The 17,558-nt window shown below is 51.3% G+C and overlaps 1 protein-coding gene across 1 annotated transcript; it reads left to right on the forward strand.

Annotated features, from left to right (window-relative positions):
- The first annotated feature begins 3,991 nt into the window (after positions 1-3,991).
- LOC100278709 (uncharacterized) lies at positions 3,992-13,285 on the forward strand. Its single transcript, NM_001151896.1, has 9 exons — positions 3,992-4,592; positions 4,674-4,880; positions 5,003-5,218; positions 5,989-6,055; positions 6,143-6,289; positions 6,388-6,479; positions 6,994-7,179; positions 7,249-7,385; positions 12,815-13,285. The coding sequence occupies exons 1-9, from the start codon at positions 4,071-4,073 to the stop codon at positions 13,119-13,121; spliced, it is 1,881 nt and encodes a 626-aa protein (NP_001145368.1). The 5' UTR covers positions 3,992-4,070; the 3' UTR covers positions 13,122-13,285.
- Positions 13,286-17,558: the final 4,273 nt, after the last annotated feature.

Below are 17,558 nucleotides of genomic sequence, written 5' to 3' on the forward strand. Positions count from 1 at the left end.
CTTCTCATCGAGGCAGGCTCGATGATCGCGATGGTGATGCTCGTTGCCGAGGCGATCCCGGGCGGCAGGTGCCTCGTTCCGTGTGCGCTCGGGATGGACCGAGGCCTCCCGCATGCGTCGGGAGGACGCCGTGTGATGCTCTGAGGGGTTAGCTCGCCTCCGGGAGGTAGAGCTCTTGGCTCGTCGAACTGCGGCACCTTCCAGGAGATCCTTGAGTTCGCCCTGGATACGTCGTTCCTCGGTGGTGGATGGCTCCGGCATGGTTCGAAGTAGCATCGCCGCTGCAGCTAGGTCCTGGCCGGACCCGCTAACGGCCGGGGGAAGCGCTACCCTGGCATTGTCGACGATGCAGCGCTGGACGTCCCGGGCCCGATGACAGGCTCCTCCGGTGAGTGTTCGGCCTGCCCACTCCTGTTCGATGTTCTGTCGGAGCTGCACAAGCCGCCCTGCTTCCTCGTCGACCTTGGCCTGCATCTCGCGGATTTGCTCGAGCTGTGTGTCCCGACCCCCCGCAGGGACTGGGACCATAGCTAGCTCCCGCGGGATGTCAACGCGAGATGCAGGCCCAGGGGGATCGTCAACCTCCGGCATACCGAGGTGGTTGCCTTCGTTGTGATCCCCCTGATCGACGTGGAAACATTCGTGACTTGGGCCGTAACCCTCCTCGTCAAAGCTGAGGCCATCGTCAGAGCAACCGGAGAGGCAGTGGTCGCATGCGGACATGAAGTCCCACATGGCACCGAGGTCATCAAGGCCAGAGAAATCCCAACTGAAGTCGGGGTCGTCCTCTTCCTCGGAACCCGCCGGTCCAGAGGTTGAGACGTCTGTCAGTCGGTCCCAGGTCGACCACATATGGTACTCCGGAAGGTTTGGATACGCCCTTACGAAAGCGCTCACCGTAGCGGGGTCGCTCGGTGGATCGAAGCTGAATCGAAAGGGAATAGGGTGGAATACAGACGGTACCTTTTGGTCGATGGACGATGGTGAAGTCGTGTCGGGGATGGAACACACCGTCATCTCAGGTACGAGGGTGATGCCCAGCAGGTCCTTTGCGAGGGTGCTGGCGTCGTCAGTGCGCTTGGGGCTGGCACGTTGCGGGAAAACGGCGCTCGTCGTTGTCCCAGGCGTGAGGACAACACCCGACATGTCCCCCGGAGGAGTGCCGGCGTTGTCGGCTCGCTCTGGTTCGACAGTCGATAAGGTGCCGCCTCCTGCGTGGCCACGGTTGCCCTGTCTCCGTCTCCTCCGGCGAGGAGGGTGGCGGGGACGACCGGAGTGTTCCTCTTCCGCCGCGGGGAGATGCCGTCATGGAGGTTGCCTCCGCCGGGCGAGCCGTTGACTGTCGTTGTCGTCATGCTGCGGAGGGAGGAGTACCATGTCGTAGTTGCCGTCGAGGGACATGAACTCGAGACTCCCGAAGCGGAGCACTGTCCCGGGCTAAAGAGGTTGCTAAAGTCTACCCATCTGGAACTCAACGGGAAAGTGTTCGTTAACACGCAGCAGACCCCTACCTGGCGCGCTAACTGTTGGCGTTTCGGACCCGGGGGGTCCCTGGACCGACGAGTAAATTTGTCGCTGCGTGCCCCTGCCCAGATGGGTTGGTGCGGGATGGAACACAAGTGGAGGAATGAGCCTTGTATTATCCTGCACCAGGGTGCTTGTAGTAGGGGTTACAAGCCTTGCGAGAGAGCAAGGGCGAGAGAGAGAGAGAGAGAGAGAGAGAGAGAGAGAGAGAGTAGGAGAGAGCGAGAGAGAGAGGGTCCGGCCCCTGCTCGTCTTCTCCCGTCCCTTTGCCGTGCGTCTACTCGTCTCTCCTGCCGTGCGTACGTATGCTCGTATGTTTGTATGCTCGTCCCTCTGTCCCCCCCCTTTTCTCCTCTTCTTTTTCCCCTCTCGTGGGGCCCTGGACACCCCCTTTTATAGACGTAAGGAGATGCCCAGCTGTACAATAGGGTGTAGCTGGGAGCTAACGTGGCTGGCAGGGAAGTGCCCTGAGCCCTGTACAGATAACAACGTGGCCATCGGTGGGACGTCTTGAGTCCTGTAGAGGTAGTATCGTGGCCGTTGGAGAAGTGCCTTGAGCCCTGTAGCAGTACAGCTGTTGGTGCTGTATGGATCCTGCTGATGTCTCCTTGCTTCCATAGGGGGCTTGAGAACCACCGACGTCATGGTTGCATGCAGGAAACCACCATCGCCTATTATCGGGGTAAGCTGGATGGGACGCCGGTCTTGTTCCTTCGTAGCCTGAGCTAGCTAGGAGTAGGGTAATGATGCATCCCTTGTGGCGTGGTTGATCCGAGCCTAAGGTCGGGCGAGGTGGCGACTCCTCCGAGGCCGAGGCCGAGCCCAAGGGTCGGGCGAGGCGGAGATTTCCTCCCGAGGCCGAGGCCGAGGCCGAGCCCTGGGGTCGGGCGAGGCGGAGCTTCCTGTTACGCCCGAGGCTGAACTCGACCGTTGTCGGTTTCGCCCGGGTGGTTGGCACAGCAGCCGGAGCATGACGGGCGGCGCTGTTTTCCTGTCAGATCGGTCAGTGAAAGGGCAAAGTGACTGCGGTCACTTTGACCTTGCCGACTGGGGCGCGCATGTCAGGATAAGGTGTCAGGCGACCTCAGCATTAAATGTGCATGCAACACGGTCGGCTGGTAAGGCGATTTGGCCAAAGTCGCTTGCACGACAAGGCTTGCCTTTGGCTAAGCCGAGGGTGCGCTCACTGTCTGAGGAGACCCTTGGGCAAGACGTGGATTCGTCCAGGACCACTGTTCCGCCCGAGGCCGGGCTCGGGCGAGGTGAGATCGCGTCCCCTGGTAGACGAAGCCTTGACTTTGACCTGAGCCATCAGTCTTCACGGTTTGCTCTGAAGGTGTTTACCAGCCGTGATTAGGAGTGGTGGGGGTACCCCTAATTACGGTACCCGACAGCCGCCATCGCTTGATCCTGGGGGAGCGTCACCGTCGATCGCCCTCCTCGATGCGCCACCGCCGCTGGCCCGCCGGGATCGTCGCCGCTCGCTCGCCCGAGAGAACCGCCGCCCCCGCCGAAACCTAATCCCTGATGGCCTGGTGGTGTTTTTATAGCCAAACGAACCTGGTGCGGCTAAATCGGATGGCACCGTTGAGCCAAGGCTTTCTCTAATTTATGGAAGCCCAGGGCTATATGTATATGTATATGTATATATATGAGGGGTACAACCGATTGCGGGCACCAACAATCGAGCCAATCAATCTATATTTTATTACTTTACATTCTTGCTCTAGGAGTAGCAATAATGTAGCCTTCTTCATCCTCATTTTCACTTCTCTTCGACTCTACATCGTCTGGAGCCGTTTTGAGTGGTCTGCCGAGCCAAGACAAACCATAGGATCTTTGCTCCCTGACGGGTCCCTGCCGGAGGTGAGATTCAGGTGATGTTGGCGATCGCACATCGTTCCTGTGTATACGTGGATCGTCTTGCTCAACGCAGGAAGACCCGCTTCTGCCATAGGGTTGCGGACCGTCCGTACCGCCACAGAGAGCAGCGTTGTCAGTACACCTTGTTAGTGATTGTATCAGATCGACACCAACATCTAGGAACAAGGATGACCAAAGAAAAATGAACACATTGCTACTAATCCAACCATCTAGTAGACGTTCACGATGTATATACACTCACCTATATAGAATTATGTACGTAAACTCTAATTCTATGAATACTTTCGAAGTTAGGCTGATAATTTTTAAGACATGACTGATAAAGTTACCACAAATATCTTGCTATCAATAGAAATATTATCTATCACTAAAAACACAAAGTCGTTAAATTACCTAATATCAGCTTCTATACAAAGTCAGACCCTACAAGCCCTCTCTTTCAAGCGCCTCTTCAAATATCAATCCCGGGCAGCCTGTGCTTTCCTCGTGAATATTGTGTTGGGCCAATCCAGCCTCTCATCTCATTTCTGTGTCTTTGGGCTGCGATCGGATGATGGACTTAGGCACACGTGACTGGTGGACTAGACAGGAAAATCCCAAGTTACGACGACTTCCCCGAGACGACGGCGTAACAAGGGGGGAAAAAAGGAAAGGGGATCGCCATGGCAGCGTCGCCGCAGCAGCAAGGCCAGGGCGGCCCTGGCAGCGGCGGGTGGACTCCCGAGCAGTTCTGGTCGCTGCTGGACAAGGCGGACCGCCGGTTCGCCCGGGTGCGAGACCTGCCCTCCTTCGGCCGCCAGGAGCCCGACGAGTTCGCCAAGGCCTTCCGCGCCTACACCCAGCTCTGGCGGATGCAGCAGGAGCACCGTCACCGTCTTCTCGACGCGGGCCTCCGCCGCTGGCAGGTCGGCGAGATCGCCGCCCGCATCGCCCACCTCTACTACGCCCAGTACCAGCGCACCGCCGACACCGCGCTTCTCTCCGAGGCGTTCGTCTTCTACCACGCCGTCCTCGACCGCGCCTACTTCCAGGACGCCGACCACCACCTCGCCCCCGCCAAACACCTCCGCTTCCTCGCCAGGTTCCTCCTCGTCGCACTCCTGCTCGGCAGGCGTTCGCACACCGTCCCGCGTCTCGCCTCGGACATACGCACGCTCTTAGATGACTCCAAAAAGTCCTTCCAGGTGTGTCCCGCTGTAATTCCACTTTCCACACTTAAATTCGATTGATCCAGTTAACCTGATCATCGATCTTGACTCTCGTAGGATGCCGAATACAAGGAGTGGAAGCATGTCGTGCAAGAGATCGCGAGGTTCCTGCGAGCTGACTCACCATTTATGAACATGAGGCCGCTCAGGTACAGCTATGCATTCGATCCGCCCCCGGACACGCTTCGTACTGTGCCAACTACTGTCAAGAAGCGAGGTCTCGTCTTAAGTGACACCATACTTTGCAGCTACTATCCTAACGAGGTAATGCTTCCGCATCTTCCTTGCATACATCTACTTATGCCTGTGCTTCATTGTTCTTTTGGGTGGTGGTGGAGGGTTAGTACCGAGGAGGTGAGGAAGTAATCTCACTGTGGTTCATCCAGGTCAAATTTACAGACCTCTCCATAGATGTATTCAGAATGGTTCAGTGCCTCGAATGGGAACCATGTGGTTCATTTGCGCTAAACGATGGTTACAGCGCCCATGATGAAAGTGGACAAAATCAACCCAATCTATTGAAAGATTTAAGAGATGCTGCACTGCCCCCGAATCCACTTAAGACAATTCTCTATCGCCCTTCGGTAACACATTTCCTAACGGTAAGTTCAGCTTTCAGTTTCTGTTTGTCATTTGGCATTGCTTTTTCTCCTATTTTTCTAGAATTAATCTGTTCCTTGTAGTCACTTATCTTGCATCTGAGTAAAAGAAAACTTCTATGCTCACTACCATCTTTGGAAGCTCTAGGGTATATGCAATTGGTTTGTCCTGCGAATACTATCACAATACGTACTTGTGTGTTCAATCTAGTGTAACCTGTGTAACACTAACAGTCAATCTGTAGGGCGTACCCAGTGCCGTAGGCTTCCCGCACTGTGCGGGGTCTGGGGAAGAGTATCTTTAAGCGCCAAGCCTTACCTGCATAATATACAGAGGCTGGGGCTCGAACCCGGGACCTTCCGGTTACAGACGGTAGGCTCTACCGCTGCACCAGGCCCGCCCTTCACTAACAGTCAATCTGTGTTGCTTGTAAATGCACAATTGGTTAGTTGGAGGGTTAAAACTGCAGGGATCTGCAATATATCGTACGGACTTAGTGATATGAATTATCTGACAAGGAAGCATGATGATGAGGGACGCTACTTAAGTTCATGGCATGAGTGGCTGCAAATTTTCTTAGAAAGTGTGACAACACAGATGCTTTAACATCGAACTTAAGTTGGTCTGTGTTTGTTATTTGTTTAGCAAGACTAGTTCAACTCTACCCATAGTTTCAAAATTTTAAGAGCTATATGCAGCTGTTATTATTTGTCCATTTAACCATATAAAATATTATTATTATTTTTTCTAAAATGTGTTTGTTTAAATCCAGGTCCTTTCCACAAAATGCGAGGAGCTTCCTTCAAATGGTATCATGTTAATATATCTTTCAGCTACAGGTTAGTGCCCCAGGGTTGTTTGCTTTAATGTTGTCACATTTCTGTGTATGTCAATGACATTTCAGTTAATATTAAAATATTATGCAGGGGAGATGGGAACTTCTGGATTTTGTCCTGATACTGGTGAAAATGTTTTGAGCAACTTTAATAAGTTTGACATATCCAGTCTTAGTCATACTAGTTCAAAGGAAAACAAAGAACCTTGTCTATGGTTAGGCTGCCGTGAAACTGAAGGTATTGTCTTTCCATTTTTGTTATAAGATTCCTTTTGCTGACTAGAATTATCTCATTTTCATTAAGATTATTGTTTCTGCCATATCTGAAATATATAGGTTCAAATTGCATATACCCTGGTGATCTAATCCCATTTACAAGAAGACCTCTATTTTTGGTGATTGACAGTAGCACCAGCTATGCATTCAAGGCAGGTTTGTTTGATCTTTTTCCCTCCCTAGAACTGAGCAACCACTATCTGGACAATGAGGGTTGGAGATCTTTTCCTTTTCTGGCCTACCTCAACTTGCTTGGGACTAAAGGGCTGGTCACTGGTATTCACTGTCTAATGCCTTGTACTGAATTTTGTAGGTCTTAGGCAAAGCACAAGTACTCATGTCATATGCAAATAAGCCATATATGTGAAAACTTATTGTGTTTTATTCAGTTTTGAAGTTTTGTCAAACTCTGTCTATTTCGAAACATTTAACTGCTTAGTTCAAATGTGACATGTGGTTCTTATTTCTATCTTGATAGGACATCTTCTTTTGTGCCCATATTTTGTCATGTACCTTGTGCTTTGTGTAATTTTGTTTTTTGTTTTTATTTACTGCTCACTCAATTTCTTTCTACTTATTGGGATATCTGGACTATTTGTTTTATTTTCCATTAGTCTTGACTTTCTGGCATCTACTGTCAATCATAATGTTCCTCTATAACTGCAGTCTATTCATGGTACTGAAAGGGGGGAGACTTCTGCCATGCTACTTTCACCAAGTTCCCGATCTTCCGCTGCGGGATTCAGTGGCGATTCTACTCGGCACAGTGGTAGCCAATTTACTATGTTCCTCACATCTCCATTGCAAGCTTTCTGCCTTCTGCTTGGCAACAATGGGACAGATATTGACAGGGTACTCATGTTTTTAATGAATTTCTTCAGACATTAGAGTATATTTAAAGCCTTGACATGAGTTTTGTAGGATGCATATAACAAAGCTGAGGAGTTATTATTATTGTCCCTAAATGAATGGGCTGCGACTTTAGTTGCATCATCTTCACTTCATTCTATTTGGGTTGAAGTTTTAGGCGACCCGCTCCTAAGAAGGTTACTTCTCAGGTGAGCTTGTCAAATCTTGTCATGAATCTCTACTCATTCTGTCAAAAGTAGCCCTTTTTTCTAGAACTATGAATGATCGATTTTGGGCTGCCTTTGCTTTTTGAACATCACTATACTCTGTTCGCCTGTGAGCGGTTTCTTGTTACCCCCTCTTTTAAAATGTAGTGTTATGAATAGCACTTCTATTCAATATGAGGCCCTAACACCGGTATATATACACAGGTTCAACATAGAGTCCTATCTACATACAATCGGGAGATAGAGTTACAATAGGAAAATATAGTTCTATCTAACACCTCCTCAAACTTAAGGTGGATCAACCACACTGAGTTTGTACAGATAGAATCGATGCTGAGCTCTGGTCCTTGGTGAAGAAATCAGACAACTAAAGTTCTGAAGACACATAACGAAGATCAATAATATCATCTTGAACTAGTGCTCGTGTATAATAAGCATCAACACCAAAATACTTAGTAAGCTCATTCTTTATTGGATCACGGGCAATACTAATAGCACCAGTATTGTCAAACAAAAGTGGAGTCGATGTAGACACAAAAACACCAAAATCATCAAGCAATTACCATAGCCAAGTCACCTCTGCCGTCGTAAGAGCCATAGCATGTAACTTAGCCTCTGTACTCGAACGGGAAACTGCTTAGTCTTTGAAGCAATGAGGGAACCATCAAGAAAAACACAATAGGCAGAAAGAGTCTGAGGATTAGTGGAATCACTAGCCCAAGTAGCACCGCAATAAGCTTGCAGCTACAACGAGCTAGTGCATCAAAAGAACAAATGTCTAGATATGGTCCCAAGAAGATACCGTAAGACACGAAGCAAGTGATTATAGTGGACTTGGGTGGGAGCCAAAACAAACTGACTCAGAATATGCACGTCATATGAAATGTCAGGACCAGTGACACAGAGATAAACAAGACTCCCTACAATATGTCGATAACGAGTAGGATCATCAAGAGGCTCACCATCATCGATACTAAGGTGAAGATTGAGCTCCATGGGAGTCTCAACAGTCCGGTGATCAGTAATAACAGCCCGATGAAGATCTTGAATGTACTTCTCTTGGGATAGATAAAGACCCTCAGACGAAGAGGAAACCTCTATCCCAAGAAAGTAATGGAAAGTACCACTGTTTTCAAGGCGTCTGATTAATCGCGATTAGTTGCGATTAATTCGCCCAAGTTGGTTTAGTCCAATCGCGATTAATCGCCCAAGTTGTCCGATTAATCGTGATTAATCACGATTAATCGTCCAAGTCGATTCGCCAGAACAACCAGCAAGTCGTTCGACTTGAAAACAATGGAAAGTACTAAGTGTAAGAATGTGATACTTGATATATTGCATAGAGAAGGGGGTACATATATATAAAGACTAAACCCTAACCCTAATGGGCCGGCAGCCCAACAGTGGTGCCGGCCCACACACACACATAGTCTAACAACCCTTGCAGTCGCAACGAGGGCACCACACACAATGAGACTGGAGTAGAAGCCGAAGGTAGGAGCTGACGAGTTCAAATCCCCCAGCAGTCGCAGCGTCGTGACTCGTGAGGGTGCGAATGTTGTAGCTGGAGTACAGACCGGTGTGGACTTAAAGAAGACGATAGCCCCTGGATGCCGAGGTAGCTGAAGTCGAGGTGGCCGTGGTCGGGAGACACGCATCAGTAGCCTGTTCTTCGGGAGGGGTTGACGTTCGAGCGTCAACGATCGGCGAGGCGACACAAAAGGACAGTAGCAACCTCAGGTCTTCTTGCTTCGTTCCACGGCTGGTCATCGAGGTGCCTCGCCAGGGAGGCCGGCAGCAGCGCACGCGACTGCGTCGGTCATGGTGGCCGCGCCCGCGGCAGAATAGAAGAGGTATTGACGGATCCGGTTGGGAAAGCCACGACAACGACGGATCCAGCCATGAAGATGGCAATCTGGCCAAAGGGAGGATAGATCTAGCCGTGAAGGTTGCGGTAGCGGTGGATCCGGGCGGGAAAGCCGCGGCAACGACAGATCCAACGAAGGCGACGAAGAAGGAAGGCACGTGGCAGGGCAGGTCCAGCCGGGCAGGGCCTGCGCCGGACCTGGCAGGGAGTCTGACGCCGGCAACGGGAGAAGCGTGACGATAGGAGGCGCTACTGGGCGTCAGCGCAGTTAGGGATGAGGTGGGGCGCGACGACGGGGGCTGCACAACGCACAGGGCAGGGGAAGAGGAAGGGAGCAACTTGCTGGCCGGTCGGCGACGAGTGGAGGTGCGGCGGCGGCGACGAATCAGGCAGCAAACGACGCGTGGAGACGCAGCGGCGGATCAAGCGGCTAGCGGTGCAGCAGAGCCGACGGCGCGGAAGGTTGCATGACGGTGCAGGGAATGGCCTTGGCAGGGTCGGTCCGCAGCAGATCTGAGTCGCGAGGAAGGAGAGGGGGGCGGGGTGGCTGGCGGGGAGGGGCTGTCACGCCGTGGCCGGGGAAGCGCTCCAGTGCCGAGGAGGACTAGGGCCGGCCGCGGCGGCCAGAGGTGGTGGATCGGCGCTGCTAGAGGGAGGAGGCCGATGACTTTGGGTGGCCGGCGGCTGGGGGATCCAGGCGTCGTGGCGGCCCCTGTCCAGCGGCGGAGGAGGTCGGAGATCCGGCGCGTCGACCTGTGGGAGCGACGCACCTGGCCAGAGCCACGCGCCCGTGCCAGAGCCTTGCCCGCGCCGAGGCTGCACCTGGATGGCCGAGCCCGTGCCGGGTGTGCACCATGGAAGGCGGCTGGGAGGGAGGATGTCGTCGTGGGGAGGGGCACCTGGGGCGGCGGTGGTGGCCTCGCGCTTGCGCGCCCGCGGCTGCAAATTGGCAATTGGCGCCCGCACGCGTGCTCGTGGTGTCCCGCGTGCTCGCCCGCGGCGGGCGCGTCCATCGAAGAGGAAGGGGGAGCGTGCGGCCGGTGCAGGGATGTCCGGCGGCAGCGAGGAGGGGGAGGCACCGACGTCCGGGATGGGGTGTCGTCCGGGGCCGATGGGGGAGCCTCCTGGGGGCGGTCGGACCTGGGCTGCCACTGGCGGCGGCGGCTGTGGATTGTGGCGGCTGGTGGGGTGGGTGGAAAGAAACCCTAATCTGATACCATGTAAGAATGTGATACTTGACTTATTGCATAGAGAAGGGGGTACATATATATAAGGGCTGATTTGGTGATTAGGGATCCCGAGGGGATCCATGGGAGAGGAATCCCCTTCCAATTCAATTTTGAATAGCAAGAGGATTTCTTCTCCTGGGGATCCCCGATCACCAAATCAGCCCTAAAGACTTAACCCTAACCCTAATGGCCCGACAGCCCAACTGTGGTGCCGGCCCACCCACACACACATAGTCTAACACTGAGATCAGACATGAGAAAGGGAGAAAGGCGAAGCCGGTCAAGTTTCTAGAGACACGAGTCACGCCGACGACGACCAATACCAAATGAGATTACCCGTGTGACGATCTAGATCATAACAAAAATTTGGATCAAGAATAACACGACAACCATGATCAGTGAGCTGGCCAGCGGACTTAAGTTGGCATAATTAGCTCAGGAACATAAGGAACATTAGGGACAACAAAGGAGTCAGATAAAATGGTGCCCTTGCCAACGACAGAGAGAGAAGAGCCATTGATAGTGTGAACAATGAGAGAACTAGAAAGGATGAGTCATGGAAGAAAGACTGGTACAATAAGGTGTCATATGAAGGAATCACTAGAATCAAGAGTCCATGGACAAGTACCTGAAGAGGTGGAAGGCGGTCTCTCAATGGAAGACTGAGAAGCAGCAACAATTTCTCGTGATGCAGAAGGCCGAGTCACAAAACTAGTAGCTCTGGACGACATAGAGTCAACATGGCCACAAAGAAGCCTAAGTATCTCGTGTGTCTCCGAACTAGTACAACTCTCCAAAGGTCCAACAACACAAGTGTACCACAAGCAAGCTGTGAGGAACGACAAATTTGAGCCCCTGTTGAGAGGATGAAGAACGAGCACGAACAGTGGACGAAGATCGCAGTAGTCCAACAGGACAGGCCTCAACTGAAGCATCACTCTGTTGTATCTGCCTCTCATGACAAGTAGCGTCTGGAACTGAAAAACCACTAGATGAAGTAGTCGAAGAAGCCGCCATCTGGACAATCAATGGCACGATCGAAGAAACAACACGCGACGGTGAAGCGCAAAGAGAGCAGCGACGCGAGCAACAACCTTCCTTTTTTCCTTTCTCCTTTTTCTTTTTTAAAGGAAATAAACACCAGTACGGTTACTAACAGAGGGCAACACGCCACCCGTGCGTGGCTACCAGAGGGCAACGCGCCGCCACCTGCACGACGCACAGCTGCTGGTCCCGCCTGGAGAAGTCCTTCTTGCTACCGAAGTACTGCCTAGAGAAGTCCCGCTCGCTACCGAAGCAATCAACGCTCGACCGAGCAAATGCTGGAAGCCGCCCGCATGCTGGTGCCCGCTCGCTGGACCGCGACCAGCGCCTGCACGCTGGAGCGCCATGATGCTAAGCTGTGGCCGTCTGCACGATCTCACGCAACCCACGCCGTCGCAGAGGAGCGCAAGGAGATGCGCTGCACCGGCTGTGCGCTGAGCGGAGCAGCATGAGTGCGCAACATGGAGCCCGCGCTGACATAGAGGAGCGCGAGATGCGCTGCCTCGGCGGCGGACTGGATGATGCTGCGCGCTCAGAGAGCCGCCGAGATGCGAACAGAACTGCGGCAAGCAGGCAAGTGCTTAGTAAAGAGAAATTAGGTTTAGAAAAGAAACCTAACCCTAATTTCTGGCTCTGGTACCATGTTGTGAATAACACGTGTATTCAATATGAGGCCCTAAGACTGCCTCCAACAGATAGCAGCCATATTGGCCAGCTATTTGGGTGTTTGCATGCCCATGCAATTTTGGCTGGCCAGCTAAAAATTTTAACTTTGCAACAGACCATGCAAAATAGCTAGACATCACACGTAGGAAAGAAGGGTTGGAGTGAGCCTACGCCAGTATATGTACACAGGTACAACATAGAGTCTTGTCTACATGGTACATACAATATGGGAGATAGAGCTACAATAGTAAAATAGAGTCCTATCTAACATGTAGATCGTTGTAGTTGTCCTACTCTAACTTTTTGCCCAAGTTTATAGAAAAATATACCTACATCTACAAAATCAATTTAACGAATCCACCCTGAAGTATCTTGATCAAAGTTAATTTGACTTGGGTCAAATCTAAATTGACTGCAATTTAGAACGGAGGGAGTAGATTATTAATTAGTTCACATTTGCAGGAATGCAATATGTTGAACTGGCCTTCCAAAATCCTACTAGTTGTATCCTCCAGTCTGCTCTACAGATGATGCCCTGATACACATATATTGGATACAATCCAACTAATCTATTGGCTGAAAGTTCAGTTCGTTTGTCTCTGCAGGTTCATCTTCTGCCGAGCAACTCATTCCCTGTTCAAACCAACAAACCATAAGACAGAGTTCCTTCCGACCTGCATGCCTCCTTTGCCTGAGTCTGTTGATGCAGAGAGCATGCTCTCCCAAAGCTGTGTGCTGCGAGTCGCATCATTCTTTGGCGCTGCCAGTCAGTTCTCATTTGCTGAGGTTACCACATGGCCTGATGTTGACTCTGAGGAGGCTGTTGTCACCAGTTCATCTGGCAGTGCCAACAAAGGTGTGCCTGAGACAGCCAGAGATTCAGACATTTCAAACTCATCATCATCTTTTTGATGCGACCATGGCGCTACCTTCGTCCGCTTGTGTTATTTACTTATCTGCATATGCGGATCCATTTGTAATTACTGGTGCTCCTTTATGCTTGATTTACACATCATGCAGAACTGCCTTGCCTTTTTGTTTCCTGGTTACTTACTGAATTAATAGTCACTAGAACATTTTTTTATCCCTTAGTTTGGAGGTGTGGAGGAGCTGTGTGAGAAAGTGTGGTTGAAGAGTGTTGTTTCGTTACTGTCCATGGCTCGGTAGAATGTATTCCCTCGGTCATTTCGGTTTTTCTATGTATGTTTTCTATACACCTTGGTATACATTAGATTAGATACATAATAAAAGTTATATATGTAAAAAAGACAAAATGGCATCTAATTTAGAACGGAAGGAATATTATGCAATATTTTTGTTAGATTACCGTGTTTATTCTTAATATAATGGGCCTTGGTTTAGCCCATGTTATAGATATAGTCCTTTAGTCCAGCATGGTCCAAGCACAAAAAGGTCCGACACATTTAAATTAAATTTCGGGCTGATAATGGTCCATAATTGTTATAGGCTATGTCGGCCTAGTCCATGGGTTTAGTTCTCGACCCACGACATATTATGTGTTAGACCTTTTTTTTTTGCAACCCGAAATTATAAATAGCCTAAAATTCACATTAGATCTCGAAATCCACACCAGAGCTCGAAATTCAAAATAGATGTGATAAAAAACAATCAAGGGGTAATGAGCTGCCAAAGCATGTAACATGGCCTCTCCACCTCCCCACCTCGTCGCCTCCCCTCCCAGCTCCAACCCCTCCCCTCCCCTATCAACATCGTTCCCCACCATAGCCATAGCCCCTCATCAGACTCTACTCCGGAGCCAGCGACCACCCCAACATTCTCCCTCCGTGTGCCTGTTGGAAGTTGCCCCCTCGGTATCCAGGATCATCAGGGTGGACGTTCAAAATTCCAGAGATGGAGCGATTCCAGCCATAACTCCTCGCCTGGTGGGTCTTGCCCGTCGCCATATTCCTATAAGAAAGCCTTACTATCTACCTCCAAATGCGACACCACCTCTGCTCGCACCTCTCCTCCGCCGGCAACGAGCACGAAATTCCTACCTCCAAATGCGACACCATATTCCTATAAGGCAGGGTTCAACGCAATTCCTGAGGTGCTGAGCCGGCTGGCGGGATCGTGGTTGGACGAGGACGGATGGCAGGTGGTCGAGCGTAGGAAGAAGTTCCGCTGTGTTGGATCCCCTGTGGACCTCCGTGGAAAGTGCTATAACTGCTTTTCCTCCTCCCACCTTGTGGCGGTCTGTCGACGTCCAACTTGATGCTTCAAGTGTCTCAAGCTTGGCCACAAGGCTTCCCGTTGTCCTGCTCTCTCAGTATTAGAAGAGAAAGACAGTGTGGCAGCGAATTGAAAGGATGGAAGAAAGAGTCCTAGTGCGGCAGCGACTATCTAAGGGGGTGTTTGGTTACAAACCACTAAAATTTAGCCCCTGTTCCATCGAATGTTTAAACCTCCGTTCCGGGTATTAAATGTAGTCGGATTATAAAACTAATTTGTCAGCCGAAGATTAAAAAACGAGACGAATCTAGTCTAGTTGGTTGGGTCTATATTTCATACTCCTATTTAAAAGTCAAACACTTAATGTGACCCGGGCTAAACTTTAGCAGGAGCAACCAAACACCCCCTAAGATGAAGGACATCGCTCCGCTGGGGAATGCTGCTTCCGTACCCTAGCCCAGGGAACTGATGTGGAGGAGGATCACCCCCACAGGATGATGTGTTGAAAGGAAATCCTCTGCTAGAGGCCCTGATGATGGCAACCGAAGGAGACTTCCCTGCATGAGAAAGAGGGAGCGTTCCATGCGTGGACGAGGACCAAGAGAGCCAGGTTCTGGCTGAAGACAACCATCACCTACCTCTGCTAAAGATGATGTCTCTCCTCTAGTTACGCATCTCTTTAGGGGGTGTTTGGTTTCTAGGGACTAATTTTTAGTTCTTGTATTTAATCTATTTTAATCTCTAAATGGTTAAATACATAAATTAAAATAGAGTTTTAGTTTCCGTATTTAACAATTTAAAGACTAAAATGGAATAAAATGAAGTGACTAAAAATTAGTCCCTAGAAACCAAATACCCCCTTAGTTGAACTCAGAGGATTGGACTTTCATTGACCCCTTCATTTGTCTTGGATTTCTCTTCTAAATTGGCAAGGGAGGAAATTGCTCTCCGGCGTGCTCTGTTTGTAATGGTGATCAGAACAAGGTTAGAGGTTTTTGGCATGGAGGTGTTAACTGAAGTGGCGCATATGTTTGATATTGATATAGAATCTTTGACGATCCACCATTCCATGCCAGAGGACTTCCTGTTGATTTTACCGGATGAAGAAACAGCTACAAGGTGTCAAGGATAATCTTGTTTACTTAGTCATTGTGCTTAGTCTTGGTGCTTAAGTTTAGGTGTAGTGGTTATTCAGACGTGGTGCTCATGTGCGTGCATGCCACGGCTGAGACCGGGTCCTTTTGCTTGCATGCAGCGTTGAAATGGTGGAGCTGAAATCCAGGGGCGCAGTAACCATGTTTTCGTCGTGGGATGGCACCGCAAGTTTAGTGTGCATGCGTCCTGGATCTGAGAAACACCTAAGAGTGGGTCAATAAGGCCTTGTTCGGTTAATTCCGTTACGTATGGATTGGACGGGATTGGAAAAAATTGTGAAGAAATTTGACTTGCTTGGGATTTAAACCCACCCAATCTCACTCAATCCACATGGATTGAGAGCTAACCGAACAAGCCCTAAATGGGAGATAAAATAGAAAATGCAGTGTGGGTTTTGCTGCGCCAAAAATTCTTCCTGTGAGCTTCTCTGGGTGTGTTTGCCGCCATGGCTCAGCAGCCTGGCTGCGCTCTCGGGCTGCAGCTCCCATGTTTGCGTTGTCTAACTTGCTCAGGAGCCTGGCTGTCCGAGTGCAAGTTTAGCCTCTCGGCCTGGCTCCACAGAAACGAGATCAAGGTCCGTTTCCTGGGAGCCTGGCTGCTTGTGGCGCAAGGATTCCGCGTTTAGGTAGTTTTAGTTTTCTAGCCCGACTGCACACTGGGTGACAAACACCAGCTCGTTTGAGCCAGGCTCATATGGTACAAGTGCGCAAACAAAGTGAGTTGTAGTAGCCGGGACAGGCTAGCCTCAGTCTGGACCAGTTGAACGGGCCGAGCTGGCCAGACACGGGGTCGCAAACACGGCCTCTGTGTTCATCCATTCCCTCCACACGTGTGAGTGTGAACGTGAGGCTGAGTGTTCTAGCGACGGATTGGTCCTTTCTTAGAAGCCAACAATTGGTACCAGAGCCGAGGTTCGTCGCTAGTTTCGTCAATACGCCTAAGCAAGCTGCAGCATGCCGCCGCAACGGAGATCAAGCACGCCGCGACGTCGGCGATCGTCGTCCCGAACCGACAGCCGCACAGGAGGCAGCGGCGGGCAAGACCGAGGGCTGGTTATTCACCGCTCGGTCAGGGAGATCGGCAACTCCGGGTGGCCCATTTTGACGAAGACAAACTACACCGAGTGGTCGGCGCTAATGCGCGTCATGCTCCAAGGGCGACATCTCTGGGAAGCCGTTAGCGTCGGCACCGGTGAGTTCATCGACGATCGCAATGCCCTCGAGGCATTGTGCAAAGCCGTGCCCCCAGAGCTCCAAGGGGTTCTTGCTAACAAGGCCACGACCAAGGAGGCTTGGGATGCGCTGAAGACCCGTCACCTTGGTGTCGATCGGGTTCGCAAGGCAAAGGCGCAGACGCTACGACAGGAGTTCGACGTGATCGCCTTCAGGGAAGGAGAGTCCGTTGATGACTTCTCATGTCGGCTCACCAAGATAACCGACCAGCTCGCAATCCAAGTTTATGAAGAAGAAACCATCGTGCGTAAGTTTCTTCAAGCTCTTCCCGAGCGTTTCCATCAAATAGCAGTAGCGATGGAGACCCTTCTCGATCTCGAGGAGGTGTCCCTGAATGAATTGGTGGGGCGACTCAAAGCAACGGAGGAGCGTATGGATCGCGCGAAGTCAAAAGGAGGTGTCAGACCGAGCGCTGGAGGCAAAGAAATCAATGGCAAGCTGTACTTCATCGAAGAGCAGGTGATAGCTCGTCTTGCGTCCCGTCTCAACCTCAACACCAACAGGTCGGGGACGCGCGGCAGAGCGCAAGCCGACCCTAGCGGACGTCGTGGCGGGAGAGGCCGCGGCAGGGGGCGCGGCAAGAACACGCGCTCAGCTAAGGGTGGCGGCGAGGTCGACGACGACGTGTGCTGCTACTGTGGCAAGTCCAGGCATTGGGCCCGGGAGTGCCGCAAGAAAAAGCGCGACGAGGCACTGGCCCAGGCGAGCCAGCCCCAGGCCAACCTCGCCCAGGCGGAGGAGGAGACGCCCTCACTGTTCATGGCGGTTG

Source organism: Zea mays, chromosome 7 (genome assembly GCF_902167145.1).
Source record: "Zea mays cultivar B73 chromosome 7, Zm-B73-REFERENCE-NAM-5.0, whole genome shotgun sequence".
Taxonomy (NCBI): Eukaryota; Viridiplantae; Streptophyta; class Magnoliopsida; order Poales; family Poaceae; genus Zea; species Zea mays.

Coding starts and splice junctions, on each gene's coding strand:
- LOC100278709 (NM_001151896.1), top strand. CDS start 4,071: ATGGCAGCGTCGCCGCAGCAGCAAGGCCAGGGCGGCCCTGGCAGCGGC. Junction 4,593..4,673: donor ACTCCAAAAAGTCCTTCCAG/GTGTGTCCCGCT, acceptor TGACTCTCGTAG/GATGCCGAATACAAGGAGTG. Junction 5,219..5,988: donor CGGTAACACATTTCCTAACG/GTAAGTTCAGCT, acceptor GTTTAAATCCAG/GTCCTTTCCACAAAATGCGA.